At 55.5% G+C, this 21,924-nt stretch overlaps 2 protein-coding genes and 1 long non-coding RNA gene across 8 annotated transcripts in view; all 3 read right to left on the bottom strand.

Annotated features, from left to right (window-relative positions):
• On the bottom strand, positions 3,369-10,495 carry FXYD2 (FXYD domain containing ion transport regulator 2). 3 transcript variants are annotated; one of them, XM_005656629.3, is made up of 6 exons: positions 10,235-10,495; positions 5,769-5,807; positions 5,526-5,600; positions 4,062-4,095; positions 3,864-3,894; positions 3,369-3,603 (listed from the first exon to the last, which is right to left on the bottom strand). In XM_005656629.3, exons 1-5 carry the CDS (start codon positions 10,251-10,253, stop codon positions 3,870-3,872), a joined length of 192 nt encoding a protein of 63 aa, XP_005656686.1. In that variant the 5' UTR covers positions 10,254-10,495; the 3' UTR covers positions 3,369-3,603; positions 3,864-3,869.
• LOC110255436 lies at positions 10,622-17,402 on the bottom strand. The gene is made up of 2 exons (XR_002335655.1): positions 13,692-17,402; positions 10,622-11,257 (listed from the first exon to the last, which is right to left on the bottom strand). It is a non-coding gene; the product is annotated as an uncharacterized LOC110255436 (long non-coding RNA).
• FXYD6 (FXYD domain containing ion transport regulator 6) overlaps positions 20,451-21,924 on the bottom strand; it is a 35,854-nt gene continuing 34,380 nt past the window's right edge. For all 4 annotated transcript variants that reach the window (XM_005656632.3, XM_005656634.3, XM_005656633.3 and 1 more), the window contains exon 8: positions 20,451-21,658. The gene's annotated coding sequence lies outside the window, so the exon portion shown is untranslated. The remainder of the gene's footprint in view (positions 21,659-21,924) is intronic.

Consider the following 21,924-nt stretch of genomic DNA (forward strand, 5'->3'; position numbering starts at 1 on the left):
CTGGCGTAGGCCGGCAGCTACAATTCCGACTTGACCCCTAGCCTGGGAACCTTCACACGCTGCTGGTGCAGCCCTAAAAAGACAAAAAAAAAAAAAAAAAAAAGAAAAAAAGAAAAAAAAAAACAAAAGCTGTGGAGACAGCAGCAGCCAGGAGCGCCTGGGAGCCTGGGGGTGGGGGACGTCACTCAGGGTCAGATGGGACAGGTGGCCCCACAGGTCTCCAATCAAGCAGCTGAATTAGAGCCCAGAGCGTCCACCCCAGATGCAACGGGTTCTGGTGACTTCCAGGCCCGAGGCCCGTCCATACCTGGGGGAAAACCCTTGTCTTGGTCTCCTGCGGCCACTCCCCTAGACCCCCGACCAAGGATAGGGCTGAGGTCTTGCCACCAAGGTCCCAAGTCCTAAAGAGGATTTTGTTCCAAGCCCTCAATCACTCAAGCGCCAACCGCATCGAGTTGTCTCCGGTGTGAGAGGGGGCACTGAGGCCAAGCGGAGGGTTTCTTCCAAGGCTGGGTCACTCAGGCACCACCCTGGCTTGCCACCCCTCCCCCCCCCAGCCCCGGCTCCCCGCTGCCCTCCCAAGGCCTTTGACCACCGGGGCGACTGTGGCCCTGGCTCCGAGGCCCAGGCCCGATCCATCTTGCCAGCTAGAGACTCAGGGTTGACCACAGGACAAAGCTGCGTGGCCACAGCATTGGCCTCTGGTCTCTCCTGACTGGGTGTCTGTCAGGCAGAGGGTGAGGAATGGGCGCCTGGTAAGGAGCAGGTCATCGAGGCCCTGCTGAATTGCAGTTCAGAGCTCAGCTGCCTGGGGCCGTGGGATCAACAGGGAAGCCATTCATCTCTCCAGCAGGGCTGAGCACAGGAGGGCCTGGGGGAAGGCTCAGCACCCCCTCTACCCTGGGCCCCTCCGCAGCTAAGCTCCCCAACCTTCTCCCCCTCCTCATCAGCCCAAGGAACCCCCTCCCTTGATGAGGAAGGACCCGTGGGGATGGGTTCTCGGGGGGGCCCCCTCCTTGCCCACCTCTCTCTGGTCCTGCTCATGACGTCGATGAGCTCAAAGGCAGAGGCTTCAAGGTTACCCCGAGCCCCGGGGAAGATGGTCAGACCACGTACGCTCTCGGCCTTCCAGAAGGAGTGAGGGCTCAAGACGCTACAGCCAAGAAGTACCCCAGAGCAGGGCGAGTGATACAGCTGAGGCGTGTGCAAACAGAATGAGAAGAGCTCAGGGCTTTCCTGGGAAACCAGGGCACCTGGCAGGCCAGGAAGCCCCTCCTCCCAGCAAAGGGCCCCCAGCCCTCAGACAGAGTGGAAAACACGTTTGAAAAGAACTTGGAGTAAGACACATGCTCCTTCTCGTGGCGATAGGGGGCATTGCACTCCTCAGACTAAGACTGTTACTCTTGGCCAATGTAAAGTAATTTATCCAGTCACTTCCCAGCCTTGGTTGTTATTTGTGACTTAATTTATGGGTATGAATTGTGGAAAATCCCAAAGTGAAGTGAAATTTCGGTAGCCCCTAGTCCATGTGACCTTCATGCAGAGAGAAAGGGAAGTGTTCATGAAGGCTGTGAATGTCACGTGGGTCCGTGGTTTCCAGCACTGGCTGCTCTCTCAGGAGCTGGTTAGGTATCAGCTGACATGGGTGCACCCCAAGGTTAATATTCACTAGTTCTGAAGGGGATTCTGGGTAGCTGGTGGTTTGAACAGCACCCCAAGTGCTCCGGGGTGATAGATGGGACCCAGTGGAGCCTCATGATTCGCAACGATGGAGGGCTTGCAGCAGAGGCAGAGGCAGAAGTGACTCACCCAGGCCCATTTGGGTGCCCAGGGCAGCTGGAGTTCCCCTCTGGGTTGGAAGGCTCGAGGCCTGTGTATGGAACCTTCTAGAAACGTGACTCCTCTCCATGGCTCGTTCTTCTCCCAAGGTGAGCAGCAGACTTGAAACACCCTTCTTCCTGTTTGCCATGCTGCTACACCCAAGAAATTTCAGGAGCTCTCCTCGCGTCCTGAAAGTCCCCTTGGCTGGACCTGCTCCATTCCCGTTCATTTCTCCCACTTTTGTGGGCGGCTCCAGTGTCTAGTGCATGCAAATACTGAATTCTATCTAGGGGTTTGGCCTGTCCGTTTTATTTGTCATCGGTGAGCCCATCTGGGGCAGTGCGTCACAGAGACTTTGGCCCTGACTTATCAGAGTCCAGCTCTCCCCGCTCTATCTCCCTGGAACGTCTCCTTCCAACCTGCAGGGTCAGTGAGAAGAACTCGGGAATGGGGCCAGAGACCTGGGTTGTAGCTCTGGCTCCGAAAGACTGGCTGTGTCACCTGGACAAGTCACTGCCTTTCCCAAGGCCTCAGTCTCCCTTCCTAAAAATTGATTGTCTATTTTGCTCTCTGAGGGTCTTCAGTGCGCAAGCCTTGTGATCCTGTGAGGGTGTGGGGGCCGTGGATTAGGACAAAGAATTCAGTTCTTATGCTGCCCTCCCTGCCTCTGGTCCCCAAATGCACCCTTCCCTTCCTTTATAAACTCCCATAACTGGTTGCTGTTTGGGGTTTCCCTGTCAATAACCCCTCCTTCCCTTGAGGCTTTCAGACCCAGCTGAGGAAACTGGACACTAGGTGGCGCCATGATCCCACCATCCCCAGCAGGGAAGGGCGGCAGAAGGAAGATGGGCTCCTAACTGGCAGGAAGTGCCCGAGGGGAGTGTGCTGTGTGCCAGGGGCCACAGGCATTAGGAAGCAGGCACTGGTGGGAGGGCCAGCCCGACACCACCATGGGATGAGGTTGTCCTGGGTTGTCTGGAATGGACAGGGACTGGAGGAAGTAGTTAACAAAGGCCCACTGTCGCTGTCCACTCTCTGGCCCCAGCCCTGGCATTAACAAGCCAGCACCCAAACAGGAGGATGAGAGGTGGTCTGGCTGAGGTCCACTGGCCCCGAGAGTGGAAAGGGTGTGGCTAGAGCCCAGCACCAGGGTCAGGAGGGGGACAGGGAAAGCGCCTGGGCTGAGGTCTGCCCCTCATCAACCCAGGGCCCCCAGACCCCCATCCTGGCCGGCTGGTGCATTTGGGGATATGGAAGAGCATGTTATGTGGCCATGAACAGCTACAGCTTGGGCAGCCCAGGGCGCCTGGGCAGCCACTCCCAGCGGAGAGCTCTGACAGCAGCCCCCAGGGCCTGGGCTGAGGGCCAGCAGCTCCAGCAGACCCAACAGCTTTGAACCCGTGACCTTCTCTGGCATTCAGAAGGCTGGCTGGCCTCTGTCCCTGGGGCTCCTGGCAGCTCAGAGGGTGAGGAGAGGCCTGCGGATGGTGGGACTCAATGCCTATTCTGGCATTAATAGGCGTGGGCACCTGAGCGAATAATCCAGAAACAATGGATGGGGCTGTATTTACTCCAGTGTGGAGGCGTGAGTGGTGGCAGTTACAGGACAGAAGGAGGCTGGCTTTATTATCTGCACGGGGTGTGAGGAGGTGGTGCCCACCCAGGGGTCCCGGGAGCCTGGAGCATCCTTCAGCCCGAAGGCCTGGCAGTGCTGAGGGCCAAGGTCCTCGGCCCAGGGAAGGCTTCCCACGCGGCCCCGCTGCGATGGGGGCACAGCCGACTCTGAAAAGACAAAGGCAGGACCAGGAGACCTTCCTTCCGTCCCTCATGCCTCCTGCCTTTCTCTGGGGCATCTCTGTCCCCCTCCTTGGCCACACCCACGACAGCAGGCGCTTGGCCATCATTTAAAAACACATGAGGGTGACAGATGCCTGGCTGGTGGAGGGGAGACCCTACCGTCCTTCCCAGCCCTGTCCCAAGCCCTTCCCTACTACTGTCCCACAGCCATCCCCCCTCCACTTGCCTGCCCCCTGCAAACCTACCTCTCATTACAGCTCGTCTTCATTAATAGGCCTGGGATGGAGGAAAGAAGACAGGAGAGAGGGCGTGGGGGACAGTGAGTCCAGGGGTCCTGAGGTTAGGGACCCTCTTCACAGGCCTCAGAGACCCACTCCTCAGCCTGCGCCCCCTCTGCCACCCCACCCCACCCACCTCCATCCGTCACCTAGGCAGACACTCACCGGTGCTTCTTGCCCCCGCAGCGGAGTCGTTTGCCTTAAAGAGAGAAAGGAGGTTAACTTTCCAAAGAAAGTCCTCTCCGCCCTTGAGGACTCAGCTCTATAGTAACCTCCTGCCATCGCCACAGTGTATCTGGCTTGGAGACCACAGTTGACTGTCTCTCTCTTTATGTGGGGCTAGAGCCTAAGTATTCAGGAGCCCAAGTCGGTCTGTTGGTCAGTCAACAAACATTTGCTGCAGGGGCTGCGTGTGGGTGCATTGAGAGTGGTGCCGCGCCCAAGCCAGCATAAGGTAAGGCAAGGACTCCATTTTCCCCAGAGTACCCCTGCCCACTTTCTTGACTGCTGTGTCTCTGGCTGCCAGCAGTGCTGGGTGTGTGGAAGCTGCTCAGTCAGCTCTTAGAGAAGAAGGGCAGTAAGTCCGGAGCCAAGATCCCTGCTCACGCCCCTCTGCCTCCCACACCTGTGTGCTCGACCACGGCACAGCGCTGCCCTCAACCACGGCACAGCGCCACCACCAAGGAGCCTCCAGGGGAATCTGGGAGACTGGCCACGACTGCAGGCTGGAGCACCACCACCCATGGACCTGTTACATCCCAGACACAGAGGTGTATTTGCTATATTCTGTCTTCTTTTCACTGGTGTGCATCTGTGTGTGTTTCTTCTGGTTGCACCAAAACAAGTCCACGAACATTTATTAAGTCCCTGCTGTGTGTTCACTGGGGCTGGGGGTCAGGTAAGGACCCCTTTTTCCCCAGAACACCCCCTGCCCACTTTCCTGCCTGCTGTGTCTTTGGCTGCCAGCCCTTAGGTGGCAAGCAGGATCCTTCCCATTTAACAGATGAGCAAACTGAGATCCAGGGAGTAGGGGATCCACAGTAAACTTGCAGGAGGCCGGGCCTCCAGCTCCCAGGCACATGTGCCTTCTGGAAGCAGGTGGCAGGGGGTAGGGGTGGGACTGGTGGTGGCGCACACCCCACCCCAGTGCAGCTGAACCTATTCTGCTTCCAACGGGGCTATCTATCAGGTGGGTCTGGTTTTTCATCTGAAAATGGGGACATTGGAGACCATCCCTCAGTGTTGCTGAAAGGGTTCAATGGGCCAAGATGTAGCTCAAACTAAGAAAGTACTCAAGTCTGGAGGAGAGGGTGTCCCACAGAGGCTTGTTCCCTCTCTCTCCTCCATCCCCTGGTACACAGGAGCCTCCCAGGGCCAGCGCAATGGGCCCACCCATCTTGCAGCTCCCTGGCTCCACTAGAGGGCGCCCTCAAGGAGCGGGAACCCCACTGTCTACCAGGGTCTCCGGCAGTTCCCATGTCTTGTGTGGGAGAAGGGAGCTGCTTCCGGAATCTGGGAAGGGGGTGAGAGGCTCTCCCCACCCCCACCTGGGCAGCCAGTGTCCTCTGGGACTTTGAGAAGAGAGGTACCCCATCAGCACCCCCCTTCCAGCACGAAGGCCCCACTTACTGAGGATGATGATGAGCCCCACGATGAAGGCCAGGGCCGCGAAGATCAGGCCCCCATTGCGGACTGTCTCATAGTCTGAGGAAGGAGAGGGCAAGGAGGTGACCCCAGCAGGCCTCCCAGCAGCCCACCCGCAGCAGCCCCACAGGAACTGGGGGAGGTGAGGGCACAGGGCTGGGAGAGGCCAGGACCTGGGGACGTGGGGGGCACTGAGGAGTAGGGGGAGGATGGGCCTGCCAGGCTTACCGTAGTAAAATGGGTCCACGTCCCCCTTGGGGCTGCCGCCTGGGGAGAGAGCCAGAGGTGGAGGGTCACAGACAGGGTGTGATTCTGCCACAGAGACAGTTCAGCCCCGTCCTTCCCATCCCAGCACCCCCAGGAGTCTAAGGGGGTGGGGGTGGCATGAAGAGGGATCCCAGGAGGAGGGCTGGTGGCTCCGCCAATGCCACCGCCATGGGGGGAATCTGCCCTAGGCGGCTCTGACAGTCAGCTAGGGGACCCAGCCCTGAGGATCCAAAGGGACCCACGCTGCCTGCAGGGGCCTCTGGCACCTCTTGGAGGGGCTGGTTCTCTCCTCTCCTGGCCTCATACAAAAGTAAGAAATGCCAGCAGAGGCATCACCCATAAGACTCACCAGCAACATGCCTCCCTGTGGCTGATCGACTGCAAGGGACTTCACAAGTATTTGTGAAATGAACGAATGAAAGAATAAGTAGAACTGTGACATTCACTGAACAGAAGGAGGACACTGGGGCCCAGTTTGGAGACTTGTCTAAAGTCCCAACGGCATTTGGAGGCAGAACTGGGTCTTGAACCCATGTTTCTAGATTCTTCTCTCCTATGCCTCTATCCTCGGGGTAAGTATATTTATTTCAGAAACATTAAGATATTGTGCTTCCCATGTGCCAGGCTGAGGCTCACAAAGCATTAGCTCATTTAACCATCCTAACGACCCTACGATGCATTACTACGATTCCAGTGTAATCATGAGAAGATGGAGACACAGAGGGGTTAAGCAACTCACCCAGAGTCACACAGCTAGAAGAGTAGAGCTGGGACTTGGATCCAGGCAATAGGTCGTTAACAATCTAGGTGCTTAACCCCTTTGCATGCTCCCTCTTGAAATGTCAAGACTAAGTGGTTGGACCCAGTCTCCAGCCCTGTAAACTGAGCACACTTGCCATTGGGCAGCTGGAGGGCACCTGGCCTGGGCTTTTCTTCCAAGGCTAGGGGTGGCCTGTCTTCCCTGCTTGGCCTGAGCCCCTTCTTGGCTCTAGAGAAGCAGTGTTAAGGTCAAAGGAATGCACCAGTTGGCACCCCCCCAGGCTGTGCTGAACTGTGCCCTGGGCGGTGGGAGGCCTCGGGGCCCGTAAGCCCAGCTGTCCTGGCCACACACTGCCTGTGCCAGGAGGGAATGGGCTCAGAGGGGTCAGCTCCTGGGTCTGAAGGGCCTGAGGCCACGGGGAGGCTATCAGGGGCCCAGACACCTGTCCCCAGGCAGAAGGCCTCCAAGGTTGTCTTTCCAGATTCAGTTCAGGTCTTGTTCAAGGTCACAAGGGGCCTTTAATGTCAGAGCCAGGACCAGACTCACAGGTCCTCTCAACACACCAGCAAACCGCCTCCTCCCTGACCACCTCACCTGGAGCCACCAGATGAGCCCGCCTCTCCCAAAGCCCTCATCGTTTCTAGATCTGCCTCAAAGACCACAACCAACAGAGGCCCCGCTGGACCCCAGGCCTGATCACCCTTGTTTGCAGGATCCCTTCTGGGCATGTGTTTTAAACTCGGGGATTCTCACCCCAAAGCCAGCCTGAGAAGGCGGACCCGACAGGCCTGCCCCCCGTCACCTTGACCCCGACCTGTTTCCTATTCTGAGCTCAGATAATCCCGAAAATACGTTGAACCAGGACAGACGTGAGCCAGAAAGTCAAGGCACTACCCCCACCCCAACCAGCTCCAAAGGGCACCCAGTGTTCCGCCACGCGCCAGGCAAGCTGTACTTCTTGGGCGCGTGGATGCGAAGGCAAATCCTCTTTGAAAAGCATGTTTTCTTAGGAGGCACAGGGTGGGGAAGGGGTGCTGGGTATTCTGGAAGGCAGGGGTGCCAGGAGACAGAAAAGGGATCAGCTCACCCTCCAAAGTAGTCCAAGCAGAGGCTACCTCCTGCTTCACACACACACGTGCACACGCACGCACACACACACAGACACACACACTCACCATTGTCCGTCGACAACCCTGCCATTTCCCCCACAGACCGGGCTCGACCCCACTGCCCTCTTCCTGCTGCCTCTGCTGCGGGGAGAGTGCCTGGCCGTGGGGTGGCCGGGGATGGGGTGGGGGCATTAAACATTAACAGTGCCAGGTAATATTTACCCTGGTCACAAGAAAAGCCCTGGTGTGGATGGCGGGGCTCCCGCTGAGGCCGAGGAAGCGCAGGGGCAGGGAGGAGCCGGCCAGCCCTCCAGACCCTCCCAAAGGAAATTTCCAAAAAGAAGGGTCGGGACAGCTCAGCCGTGGTGTTCTCCCACCAGCTGGAGAAGTCACGCCCGGGCTGTGACAATGGGGACGTGGAGAGCTTCCTAGTATAGTCACTATATAGTCCCACTTGGGCGGCAAGGTCAGGGCTCCCATGGGGACCCCCAATCCCAGCACTGTGGAGACCACTGATGTGTCTTACCTGGTACTCCAGGCTTCCCCAAGCTGGTCCCCAGGAACCTGGCCCCTTTCCACCTCCCAGCCCACCTGAGCCCCCCATGCACGCTCTCACCCCCACACCCTCACTTCCCGGCGGGAATGCCTCTCCTCTGCTGTCTTCTTCATCCATCCAGGCCGCATGTAACAGCCCACACCTCGGTCAGAAAGGCTCTAATGACCCCTAACTCATCCCTCTTCCCCCGAGGCCTCTGGCACTTCCCTTCCGCAGCCGTGGAGCACAGCTGTCTAGATGCTGCTATGCCTTTTCCCACGTTAAACTCCTTCCCTATTTGGGGAGGAGCCGGGCCTTACCACAGGGAGAGGGTCTGGCTTTTAAGGTTTCCAAAGCATGTCCCTAACTATGTCCTCACACTGTGTTAGTTCCCCATTTTACAGATGAGGCCTCTGAGACAGAGAGGCTAGGGCCGTGGCTGGAGGTCACACAGCTAGTGAGAGGTGCGGTGGAGACGGACAGCCAGGCCCCTGGCTTCAGGAATCAGGAGGCCTCCTCCCCCGCTACTGGGGCCCCCTTCGCCTTGGACAGCCCCGCACTGGGTACTCCGTGGGTGCTCGTGATCCTGGCTGAGTTCTAATTAATTGAATCAGCTTCCAAAAGACGGATGTTCGATGGTAGCCAAAGAGCCAATGTCAGCAGTCAGTGTCCACCAAGGGCAGGTTAGTCCTTTCAAAGGACTGCATCTCCTGGACTGTGGCAGGGATCAAGGTTTGAGTTCACTTCCTGGCTCCCCCGCTTGCTAAGTACATGTCCTCTGCCAAGTTACTTAACCTCTGTGTGCCTCAGTCTCCTCATCTGTAAAATGGGTTGTTGTGAGGAGAAAGTGAGATAGTGCAGTAACAGTCATGGCAGGGGGCCTGGCACATCCTAAGTGCCATTGTTGTTACTGTTATACACTGTCAGACCCCGAAAAGCCAACCACCCTCCAGCAAAATGAGCACGGGGGTGACAAGGAAAGAGAATGTCACGGCCTCAGACCAGGAGCCGTGACACCCACTCGGCTCTTCTACGTTCAGGGCCAAGTGATGACTATTCATGAAAATACAAGAGAGCTCACACTTGGTCGGGGGTGCACGTGTCAGGCTCTTGGATGCACGGTCCCTCTAACCCCCGCATCTTTGCCCCTTTGCACAGATAAAGAAACTGAGCTGGTCACGATTTCCTAGAGGTGGCCAGGGAAGTGCTGTGACCCCACCGGGCAGCATAGGAACACTGAGGGCAGGGAGGCTGAGGGACTTTTCTGAAACACCCAGTCAGTGACAAAACCAGGGCTGGAAAGCCAGACTCCCATGGCTGTGCTTCCAAAGCCACTGCCACTCTCCACACGACACTGCTGCCCCTTTTCACTCATTTTCTTGGTATCCTAGCATATTTTGTCTCTTTTTGTAAGCCATCATGGATTCTTTCTGAAATATAAAAATAGGTGGAAAGTAGATAGACAGGTAAGAGAGGTGATAGATAAATTGATAAATAGGCAGACAGAGAGGAGACGAGAGAAACAGGAAAAACAAGACAATAGCTGCATTTTTTAACTCTATGTGCCAGGCACTGTTCTGAGCACTTTACCAAAAGCACCGCATTTAATCATCACAACAACTCTACGAGGCAAAGAAAGGATTATTTTCATCCCATTTTACAGGTGATATATAAACTACAAACTGAAACTGAGCCCAGAGAAGTTCAATCACGTGCCCTAGGAAGTGGGGCATCCAAGGTCTGAACCCAGCAGTCCGGCTTTGGGTTCCTGCAGACAGACAGATGGATCAACACACAGACAGAAAAGGGGGCTTCCCAGCTTTTTGCAGCTCAGAGAGGCTGGGAGCCGAGATGGCAGCGGGCCCAGGACTTTGTACTGAGATGCCCTTGTTTATAGATCCTGCTTCTCCTCATTTCTGCTTTTCCTGCCTTTCTGGGGAGCTGGAGGTGCACTGGAAAGTGACAGGGCAGACACCTGTGTTAGAATCTGAGAAGGTGGGGGGACGGGGATCAGGGGACTCACCCAGGTACCACCTGTCCATGGCAGGAGCTGCTGGCTGTGTCCTCAGTGGAAGGAAAGTCGGGAGGTGCTGGTGACCAAGGGCCGGGATGGAAGGAGTGTCCTCGTGGCTCCACGCCCTGGCCAAGCCCACGGGCAGGAAGAGACAAAGCAGGAAGGAGGGGCCGCCTGCCTGAGGGCGGGCTGGGCCAAGATCCACGGGATCCACGTGAGAGTGGGGGGCACTCTCTGACCCCCGAGGGCATCTGAGGAAGGGGGAGCTGAGAGCCCCTCAAACAAACTGCAGCCCCCACCCTGGCCGCTGGCCCTTGACACACTCCCCCACCTCGGGGGTGGCGGGGAGAGATGCCACAGCCGGCAGCCTCCATGTGGCCCAGGGTACTTGCTAGGAGGGCACTAGCCAGAGCCAGCGGAATCAGAGCCCCAGCTTGCCACCTGCCCCCAGGCTGGTACCAGTGGAGGGAGACACTCAGGGGCATGTGGGGGTCCCCCCACCCCTTCCTCAGCTCCACTTCTTCCTCGAGCCCTGTCGGCCTTGGCCCTGCTGTGTCCTGCCTCGAGGGGCCCGTTCTGGAGCCGGGAGTCCCCTGAGACTGTTCAGAACAGCAGCAGCCCCTTGGAAGCTGCCCTGGGTGGGGCGGGAATGCTCTCAGACCATGGCCCTGGGCCCGAGGCACCAGCTGCAGCCCCCGGTGTCACCGGATAGCAGGGCAGAGGTGGGGAGCAGCTGGGGCTGGGAGAGGGACCCCATGTGCCACCTGCCCTTCCACAGCCGAGACCCTTCTCTTAGCCCCCAAGGACTTACCTCAGCTGTGAAGTCAGGCCCGCCTGCTGCACCTCAGGGCCCCAGCCAGAGACTCCAGCAGCTTAATGAGGCCTCTGAGGGCTGCCAGTGGGTGCCCCGGGGGATGGGCCAGAAGACGGCCCTTCTGGTGGGAAGGCAGGTGTGGGGCCATCTCCCCGCTGGAGCCAGGAGCCCGCTCTGGAGACGCAGGAGGCAGCCGAGCCCCCGCTCCCTGACCAAGCCTGGGAAAGAGCCGTCTGAGTGGCACACTTGAAACCACAGGATCTTCCTCAGGTTCCTCGGGGGCCCCCCTGCTCGGCCAGCCCAACAGGGACACTGAAATGCAGGGTCTGGGAGGCACTGGTCTGGCCCCAGCCTCTGACCCCGGGCCCGGTTAGATGACACCCCCTACTCTGTCCCTCCTTAGCAACACTTCCTGCCTAGAGGATAACTAACGACATCCCCTGGGAGCCGCTGGGGCTGGAAAACACTCTGGAAATGGAGGACAAGCCTGGAGGGGTTGTCTGGCTGGGCTGAGATCTGTCCCGAGGCGCCAGCCCCCCCCGCCCCCAAGCAGCCCGGCCTCCAGGCTCCCCGCCCTTTCTCCGCCCGCCACCCACAAAGCAGGGGCCAACCTGCCCCGGGGCCCGGCTGCCCACGAGACCAGGCCTTGTCACATGTTCCCAAGCAGAAACCTGCCCCCTCATGGCCCAGAGCCACCGAGCAGAAATTCCCGAGGCTGGCCATTTGGAGATGCTCCCGAATCTCGGGGCTGGAGGGGCCTTTGGAGGTGGCCTGGTCCATACATTAGTGGTCCTAAAAGTAGAGACCTCGGCCAGAACCAGCTCTGCGCTCTCTCTCTCTCTCTCACACACACACACACACTCACACTAATGCTGTGAAGAAAGGCATCTCCATCCGAATGGAGACCCTTGTCATTGACTAACTGGCAAGGGCCTCCAGCCCCCTCCCTTTATAAATTGTTCACTCTCCTGCTCACACTGTCTGAGGGCTCAGAGTGAAGCCAAAGCCCTTTCTGTGTTCCTAGAAGCCTTCGTCTGGCCCAATGACCTCTCTGACCTTGTCTCCAATGACTTCCTTGCCCCTTCTCTCCACTCCAGCCATACTGGTCTTCCTCTAGCCCTTTGGGGACACTCCTGCCTCAGGACCTTTCCACGGGCTATTCCCGCTTCCTGGGTACCCTTCCTCCAGAGAGAATTTTTTTTTTTTTTTTTTTTTTTGTCTTTTTAGGGCAGCACCCACAGCATATGGAGGTTCCCAGGCTAGGGGTCAAATTGGAGCAGTATCAGCTGGCCTACACCACAGTCACAGCAACGCCAGATCCTTAACCCACTGAGCAAGAGTTCAGACCCATGTTCTCATGGATACTAGTTGGGCTCATTATCACTGAGCCATGATGGGAACTCTATCCAGAGAACTACTACTTTTTTTTTGCTTTTTAGGGCTGAACCCGCAGCACATGGAGGTTCCCAGGCTAGGTGTCAAATCAGAGCTACAGCTGCCGGCCTACACTACAGCCACAGCCACACCAGGTATGAGCCACACCTGCAACCTACACCACAGCTCACAGCAACGCCAGATCCTTAACCCACTGAGCGAGGCCAGGGATTGAACCTGCAACCTCATCATTCCTTGTTGGATTCGTTTCCTCTGCGCCACAAGAGGAACTCCCAGAGAACTTCTTAACTAAACTTAAAGTTCAGGTCTTTCTTCCTGAACTCCAAAGACTCTCCCTTGCCTCCCAGTCTAAATTTTACACACTACGCAACATTTCCAATTCCTCCTTAGCTTTTCTTTGTAGCACTTATTATATCTGAAAAATATTTTCCTTACCTTTCCTTCCTTCCTTTCCCTATCTCATTTCTCTCCCAATGAAAATTTAAGCTTCAGGAAAACAAGGATTTGGGTTATGTTCACCCCTAGATCCCCAGGGCCTAGATCAGGGCCCGGCACTCGGTGGAACCCCATGTTGTTAAATAAATGAATTCAGTTCCAGAGGTGAAAAGAATTTTACCAGTGGCACAGACAGACGGAGAACTTGCCTAATGCAGCCTCTTCCCATGAAGTCGCCTGCCCTATGATAAGTAGCAAAAGCTAGTTTGTGCCCACAGAGAGACAGCAGGTGGCCAGCACCACCCCCACACCTGCTGACTTCTCCCCTAGAGTCCTTCTTGAGTTCCCCATCCCTGCCCCCACCCCAGCCCCCGACCCCAGTGCTTCACCCAAAGCCCTTCAGCAATTTTCATAAAAGTGCTCCATTTGTCCTTTTAGGGGAAGCCAGATGTAAAGAGTCCAGGAGGTTTCTTGGACCTAAAGGGTCCTGCCTGTTCCAGCTCAATCACAGCCAAGTCCTTCCTTCTCCTTGGCTGACCCCAGGGACATGGAACCCCTCCCTCAGAGACACCCTACTTTCTTCCAGGGAAACCCTGGCTCCTTCAAACCGGATCATGACCCATGATCCCCTGGAGAGAAGTCCAAGGGGGATCTCGCCCCCCACACCTCTCTGAGAGCAGGGCCTGGGGCCCCTGCAGGCAGATGCACCCACACTTAAATTCTTCTGCATCCTGACTCTTCACTAGGGACTGTGTGATGCTGGGGAAGTTTACCTCCCCAAGTCCCCTTTTCCCATCTGAAAAATGGGATGACAACACCTACCTTGCAAGTGTCTCTATTGTTGCAGGAATAGAGATGATATAGGGAGCAGGCCTGGCCAAGAGGAGCCAGATAAGTGCCAACTTCTTTACCCTCCCCCGGAGCTGGCCTGCCAGGAGCCAAGGACACTCGGGATAATCCCTTCCCCCGCAGGGTGATCTTTAAAGCAGCCTCTCGGAGCACCTTTCTGTCCCTGACCCTCGGCGTGGTCTCTGCCAGCCTCTCACCCATCCGGCATCCTCAAACTTCCCTTCCTCCCCAGCAGCCAGCCAGGCGACGTGGCTGTCCCCTGCTGGCATCCAGCCCCACTTCTTGTTCTTCAGGTCTTTTCTGGGATATGGGGCCAACGGGGCAGGAGCACTACTCTTCTGTCCCAGACGGACTACAGGGCAAAGACGTCCCCACCCCACCCCCCAAGCCCTTTCCCTTTGTCTGATGGTTCCAGGCTGGAGGAAGGGCCTGCTCTTCTGTTTTCAAGGAGAGCCAGACATCGAAGAGCTCTTTGGAGCTATGGAGGGGTAGTCCCCACTCCCAGGCCTCCCCTCAGCACTGTCCCATCCACAGGGACAGAGCCCTCAGTCACTATGCCTCGACTGCCCCGTCAATCCCAGCAGCTTCCTTCATCCCCTGACTCTTCGACCTTGGGCAGCCGTCTGGGTGGTCACTGCTGGGCTGGTGGAGTTGACAGGCTGGGACATCAGCTGAGCTTTGTCTCCCTGATGCTTGAGAACCAGCAACGAGGCAAAGGCCCTCATCACCAGCCTCCCTGAGAAGGGATCCTTCTCCCCCTCTCCTGGCTCCAGGCGTGTTGCGGGGGTGCTGCCCAGCAGAGGGCCAGCCTTGGACTCCAGGTCCCCAGTCCATCCTCCTGATGTTGGCTTGCAGCTGGAGAGCAGCTGGAAGCCCCTAGAAAGCCCTGATGCCCGGCTCAGGTCCGTCCTCGGCTGTACAGCACACACGTGGTCACTCAGAAGGGAAGGTGATGGCTCTTGGCCCCATCTGTGCTGCCCGGAGGTCCTGAACCCCAAGGAACGCTGGCTCCTGGCTCCTGCTGTGGCTGCACATGCCAGGGTCACTGGGGTGTTATAAGGCAGGGCTGGGAGGAGGTGAGCCCTGGAGGGTCCACTCCTTAATTCTTGGCTTCAAGACGGCCCGAGCTGTGGGGCACTCAGGTCCTGGGAGCTGCCAAAGGGCAATGTACTCAAGAGTCAAGGTCACCCAGGCCTTTCTGCTCCCTGAGCAGGCAGGAGAGGGGGACGTCCTCTTCTGTTTCTACAGCTGGTGACAAGGGCAAACCCGTTTGACCCACCTCTCCTGCAGTGAATACCCTGGAGAGAAATACATTCTTGACTTTTCTAAGAACTCACGTCTGGGCTTGAACTAGAGCGGAGGCTGTTTCTCTCCAGCTGCAGTTCTTCTTCCACCTCTCTCCTTATCTCTGAGAAGCAGCTCCAAGCTCACCACGTCCTGGAGCAAGCCCACCCCCCGCTGCTCCTGCCCTTCCTCCTGACCTTCTGGAGTCCACTGATGTGGCCCAAATGGCTCACATCTGGCTTTGTCACCATCATTGTCATTTATTTCACAGACTGCCAGGTCTATTCTGGCTTCATCCAGGACACAGACCATGGGGTCTGTTAAATGTCTGTCTTCACGGAGTCTGGTGTCCATCTCTCCTCACTTGCTGACAATTCCATCCATTCTATGGCTCCCAGTAGTTCCAAAGAGCTCTTGCCTCTTTGATCTGCTGTCTTCCTCCCAACGACTCAGGCAAGCAGGTTTTGTGATACCCATCTTAGGAGAAAACACCAATGGTATGAGGACAACCCAGAACTTGAACCCAGGTCTAAAAGACAGAAGAGGTACCCTGCTATCAAAGAAAGAGCATGTAAGGAAATGGAGGATAATATAAATATTAACAATGTGGATGAAAATAAAATTGCTTGCCAATTCGGTAAACAAAGAATGTTGTCTGCCATTCCAGTAAACAGCTAATGTTGCCCACCCTCAAACCAGCGGCCACTGCTGGGGATGGTGCCTCTGAGGGAAATACAGGCTGGAGAAAAACAGGATACCAGCCCTAGATAAGATGCATAGCAAAGAAATCATTTCCATGAGCCCAGACTCTGGCATCTTCCCTTACCTAGAAAGGCACTAAAATCATTAACTTGGGAGCCTGGCTTTTGTGATCAGCAGTAATGTTTTCCTGCTCAGCTACATGTTTGTTTGCTTCAGTAAAAACACCGCTCTATCTCGACTTCTCCCTGATCTCTCTGGAACGGTTCTTCAGAGCTATCCAGGAGGCTGTCTCTTGGGTTATAACCCAAATAAAACACAATTCTCAATGTTTAGGTTGTGTAAGGGCTTTTTTAGTCAACAATAGCACAAGACCTACATGTAAATTTTTCAATGTCTTTATGTCCATTGCATCACTTTGACCTTGTAAGGTACAGGAAAGATATTGATGGACCTGTTGTATAGTTGAGAAAACCAAGGCTTCCAGGGTTATACAGGAGCCCACCCATCCTCAGATGCCTAAGAAGAACTTTACTTTGCAGAGAGGGAAACTGACAAAGATGCTGAGGTCTGCCCCAGCTCACACAACTAGAGGAAACACAAGCCTTCTTTCTGCCCCACTGGACCACCTCCAAGCCTAGCTGGGAGATAGAACCCACCCTTCTAGCCGGTGCAAGGGGCCCACCCCCCCAGTAGCCCCTACCACCCCAAGTCCTTCAGGACACCTGATCGCAGCATCACCTGCTCTGCCATCACTGCCTTGGCAGGTGCCCCACTATTGTGCAACCAGGCACGGGGCTGGGATTGGCTCCATAAAATCAACAGCCGTTTGGCTTGAGCTGGCTGATTCTGGCCCCCTGGAGTTCAACTGTGACAGCAATGAATCACACTAATGGTGAGTGGTGGCCGTTCTTCCTCTCTGTGGCCTGGAGACAGGTATTTCCAAGGCTCCTCCCCTGGCTCGGGCAAACACACCTGACCTACCTCCTGCATCTCTGGCTCACGCTCTTTTTCTGTGCCCAGGTGCGGCAGAGCAGCTGGGGACAAGGTGGGGTGAACCAGACCGAGCTGGACAGCTCTCCCACCCCAGTTCGGCCAGCCACCCCTGCCAGCCTGTGATCCTGGGGAGGGCAAGAGCCCTCCTCCCCAAAAGAAGGGGAGAGGGAACCTGGTGACCTTGGGGTGTGCTTCAGCCTGGCATCCCGCTTGCCCACCCCTCTCTCCCCGCTGCTTGCCCTCTGCCTCTGACTCTCTTCCAAGAACAATTTGGCAAGTTCCAATCCACGACCTGAAAAAAAAAAAAAAGTAATGGGGAGGCCACAGCCTGGGGGGGGGGGATGCAGAAGGCAGATTGACCTATTTTTATGCAGTGCTATGTAGCACAAACAGCTCCATGCAAATAGACTCGAAAATCTTTGGAGCAGAATTCATGGGGGCGGGGGTAGGGCAGGGAGAGTAGCTGGGAGGTGACATGTGCAGGACACCTGAGAGCTCTGAGACCAGGGGACTCAGCCTTCCTCTGGGAGATGGCGCAGCACAAGAGCGTTCCTATATAACCAAGTCACATGAGCTACATTCAACCAAATCACAAATATATCAGCGGATAGCCTTATGGGGCTTCCCTTATAATTAATGCCTTTCTTTTCTTTTGCTGCCTTTAGAATCCTCTCTTTAACTTTTTCCATTTTTACTATAATATGTCTTGCGGGGGGGCCTGTTTGGGTTCAACTTGTTTGGGGCCTTCTGTGCTTCCTGTATCTTGCTATCAATATCCTTTAGATTTGGAAAGTTTTTAGCCACAATTTCTTCAAATATAGTCTCAACCCCCTTGTTCTTTATCTTTTCCTTCTGGAATTCCTATTATGCGTAGATTGGCCCGCTTTGTATTATCCCATAGGTCAAATCACAAATGTAAGTCACGTGTCTGGAGGCTGAGCGGGCAGACATGGTCCTGCCTGCCTGGTGTGCTGGTCCAGAAGGAAGACACATTAACAGCCATCCATGCCTGGATTCTGGATGCTTCTTCCCTGGCCCTGAAGTGTTAGACCAGAGAGGAAGAAGCAGTTCATCCATTGGTTGGGGGTTGATGGGGTCCTCACTTTGGGGCTGGACATGTAGGTCATCCTGGGGAGGGTCTCGGAATCCATCTTGTGGGTCATTTTCCCTGCCCTTGAACACCTCCAGTGATGGGGAGCTCACTCCAGTTTTGGGTCACCATGGCTGGAGATCGGAGGGCTCGCTCACACTAGGCCAAGTTTTGCCTTGTTCTCACATCCACCTGATGGGTCTGGGTCTTTTCCTCTGCAGCGCACAAGTCACACTGGCTTAGAGCCAGACAGCAGTACAAACTCAGGCAAATCCCACCACGCCTTGGTTGCCTCATTTGTAAAATCAAAGTGCCCTCATAGAGAGGCATGAGTTCTGAATGAGTTGGTATATGGGAAGACCTCAGCCCATCATCTGGCGCATAGTAAGTGCCTGATCAACATTAGCTGCATTCATTCTTTCACTTTTTTTTTTTTTTTGCCTTTTTGGGGCCGCACCCACAGCATACGGAGGTTTCCAGGCTAGAGGTCGAATCGGAGCTGTAGCTGCTGGCCTACACCAGAGCCACAGCCACTCCAGACCCAAGCCACGTCCGCAACTTACACCACAGCTCATGGCAATGCCAGATCCTTAACCCACTGAGCAAGGCCAGGGATCGAACCTGCATCCTCATGGATGCTAGTCAGATTCGTTCCCACTGAGCTACGATGGGAACTCCCATTTACTATTATTTTGATCACCCGTTTCTTTGTTCTTTATGTGCCTTATTTCCAGACCACTCACCTTCCACAAAGCCCTTCTCAGAGCACAGCTCAGCTAGCTTATGCCTTGAAGGGACCACCAGGCACCAGATGTAGTCTCACCAGCCCAGACAATCTTGTGTCCATCCAGGTATCAGCCTTCTGAAGAGGGAAGCCAGGCCACGTGCATGCTGTAAAGAACTTTGGGGGTAAACAGCACGGGCTCCATTCCTAGCTCCTCCACTTGCCAGCTCTGTGGTCTAGATCTGTCCAATGTATCAGAGAAACTCTGTAGAATGTGAACATCTAGCTCAGAGACCATGCTGGACCACTGGGAGAGAACACTCGCCGGGTGCCAAGCCTGGCAGAGGAGGGAAAGCCATTCTATGGTTGATGCTAGAGAAGAGAACTACCATTCTCTATTGTTAGTAGAATTATTATGAGAAAAATCAGAACCTCCCCACTGGACTTCCCAACATTTATTGTTATACTGTTTTATTTTTATTAATGAGTGTGGGGAGGTACTCACCAACTTTTGTGCATGAGAAGCCTCTAAGGATCTTCCTTCAGCCTTCCTTTGAAATTGCTGCAGAGCCTCTAAACTCCCTGACACACAGTAAGTGTTCCTCGAATGGTGGTCATCAGCTTATGTACAAAGTGAAAGCACGACCAGAGATGTTTCCACCACCGCGATCTCTGAATTGACAAAGTGGCGCTTGATTGCAACTATAAGCCTCATGTTTTTCTTTCAAAGACCCAGGGGACGGCGGGTGCGAGCAGCACAGAAGGATAAGCACATGCATGGCCCAAGGGGTGGCCAGGGTGTACCCCCCACACCGTGTCTGTTAGGGTCTGTACCTTGTGGTTCTGCAGCTTCAAGTGACTTGTAGAATCTAAATGGACTATGGAGATTTTTTGAGACCCTAAGGTGTTCCAGGCATTCCCACGACAGAATAAGACATAGTCCTTGCCTGCTAGGAACCGTGTCTCATGATAAAGTCACAAAGCACGTAGAGGTGGGGGCCACACATGGGCGCCCTCCAAGGGAATCGGCCCGCAGCCGTGTTTGCTTGGCCAACCATACTTTTTTAAAAAGCTGAATTGGGAGTTCCTGTCGTGGCTCAGTGGAAACGAATCTGGCTAGTATCCATGAGGACACAGGTTTGATCCCTGGCCTCGCTCAGTAGGTTAGGGATCCGGCATTGCTATGAGATGTGGTGTAGGTTGCAGATGCAGCTCAAATCTGGTGCTGCTGTGGTGTAGGTCGGCAGCTACAGCTCTGATTCGACCCCTAGCCTGGGACCCTCCATATGCTACAGGTGTGGCCTACAAAAAAGAATTTAAAAAGCTGAATTGGAATGTCTTTGGGAGGCTACTTCGGGTGACTCCAGGCCTCTATGCCCTATCTGTGTGTCACTACAAAATGGACATTATCCGCCTCTACAGTTGGAAAAGAAGGAACTCATCTACCTTAAATCCAAGAAGCCTTCACAGAGGAGGGGGTATTTGGGTTTAGAGAAAGATGAAAGGGTCAGGGCTGTGATCATAACCCAGTTGACCCACCCACACCCCTTTCTGTCGAGTCCTTAGGTAGCGGCCGCAGAACTGACCAAAGGGACAGCTTAGAACCTTTCATTCCAGGCCAGCAAGTTGTGACTCCCTTCTCTCCAGGACAGGTAGGAGGCACGGGTCCTGCTATGGATGGAGCCTGAGCCCAGTGACCTGGGGCGGAAGCAGAAGGAGGAAGAGGTGAACAGGAGGGGTGCAGGTAAATTGGGGGGGGGGGCAGACGAAGCAGGAGAGGAGCTGAGTGCTCCAGCTGCTGAAATAAACACATCACCTGCTGCCCCTGCAGCCATCACCTCCTCCCTTGGACCAAGGACACAGTCCCTTTGACCCTTCAAGTACCACAGGCCTACAAGACACTCAAGCTCCTTCACAGAAAGGAAAGCACCTCAGAGCCACTAGGAAACAAATGGTATTTTATTCCTCTTGTTGTTGAGAGATCACGACGCGGAGAACAGCAGTCCTGGTCACAGCAGCACAGTTTGGTCACTTTCCACAAGCACACGATGGGTTGGGGAGGGAGTCCGATTTTCCACTTTCTTCATGTTGATCCCTCTGCAGCAGGGCTGCGAGGAGCCCTGCCTGGGCTCTAACCTGCAGCATAGCCGCTGCATCTGCTGTCTGGCCAGTGATGGGCAGAGCCAAGGGCACAGGAGCCACACTGCTGCCCAGCCAACAGGGCATGGACAGAGAGGCAAAGGATCCTCTCCCTGCTGTCCCTCCCCAGAGCACTGGCCCCAGCGGAATGCATCCCTTCCACTCTCGCCTGCCAGAGACCCGAGTCAGGGACGGGAGTCTGAGTCCAGGGGAGCTGGGCTGCAGATGAGCTGCAGACGGGAGTCTTGGGAGCAGAGAAGGCTGGAGAGAGGGGAGGGTTCCAGAGCCATGGGGTTATTGCTGATAAGATATGCAAGGGGCATGTCCCCAGGGCGGGAGACGGGAAGGATAGGGCAGATGGAGATCAGGGAAAGGGGCTGCCTGAGGGCAAAGCGGTCTCACCAGCTCCTTGCTGGGAACCTCCCACTGCCAGGAGACCTCAGAGCAGACTTGGTCCAGGGAGGAATACGGAAGCAAGAGTCTTATAAGAGTGAAGAGGGGCCATGCAGAAGGACCCTGAAGGTGATGCAAACCTTCCCAAGGCCCAAGGCTCCTGGAGACTCCCACCCGTGCCCGACTCTTACACCCACCCCTCCATCCAGAGAGGGGACAGGTCTCTCAGGGGAAAAGCAGACTCCGAGGAATGGGAGGTGATGGGGCCACAGAGAGCAGGGAGGTGCTGACGGCCACACGGCCCAGCTCCTGCACAGGAAAGAGAGGCCAGGTGCACTAAACACAACATCATTCACAAATAAGCAGCCACGAAGATCACAGTCATCGGACACACAGACACACACATGTCACAGGAGATGGACAAGACCACAGGCTGCAGGTGGGGGAGGCAGGGTTGCATCATTAAGTTGGGAACAGGTGCTTGAGGAGCTGGAGAAAGAGCCGGGGGACACACAAGTTCTTGGCTTCTCCTGGGGAAAGATTGGTTGCTGAAGTGGTCGGTTTTCTTAAGCATCAGCATGTGCATCTAAAGGTTGGAGCAGCTGCCTTCAGCTTCTGGAGGTTGAAGCAGGAAGAGAATTTAAATTAAAACAGAACCCTGGCTTCCTTTCAAAATTCTTTACATGCCCTTCTCCCAGCCATTAGCTAGGACCACCTCTCTGCCCACAGAAACTGCCCGGAGGAGACCCATCCTAAGTGCCTTGTTTTCAGTAAATCAAGGAGGAAGAGCCTGAGAAGCAGGCGAGGAGAGGGAGGCGGAGGAGAGGGCGGGGCTCAGGGAAGGGGCTCGCTTGGGGGTGGAAGCTGGTGGACAGGGCAAA

The sequence above is a fragment of the Sus scrofa genome, chromosome 9 (assembly GCF_000003025.6).
Source record: "Sus scrofa isolate TJ Tabasco breed Duroc chromosome 9, Sscrofa11.1, whole genome shotgun sequence".
Classification (NCBI taxonomy): Eukaryota; Metazoa; Chordata; class Mammalia; order Artiodactyla; family Suidae; genus Sus; species Sus scrofa.

What these genes read in the sequence shown, in the direction of transcription:
- FXYD2 (XM_005656628.3), bottom strand. Translation starts at nt 7,767, where the DNA reads ATGGCAGGGTTGTCGACGGACAATG. An exon ending in AGGGTTGTCGACGGACAATG is followed by an intron (nt 5,808 to 7,742) that starts GTGAGTGTGTGT and finishes CTCTCTCCCCAG; the next exon opens with GCGGCAGCCCCAAGGGGGAC. An exon ending in CGTGGACCCATTTTACTACG is followed by an intron (nt 5,601 to 5,768) that starts GTAAGCCTGGCA and finishes CTCCTTCCTCAG; the next exon opens with ACTATGAGACAGTCCGCAAT.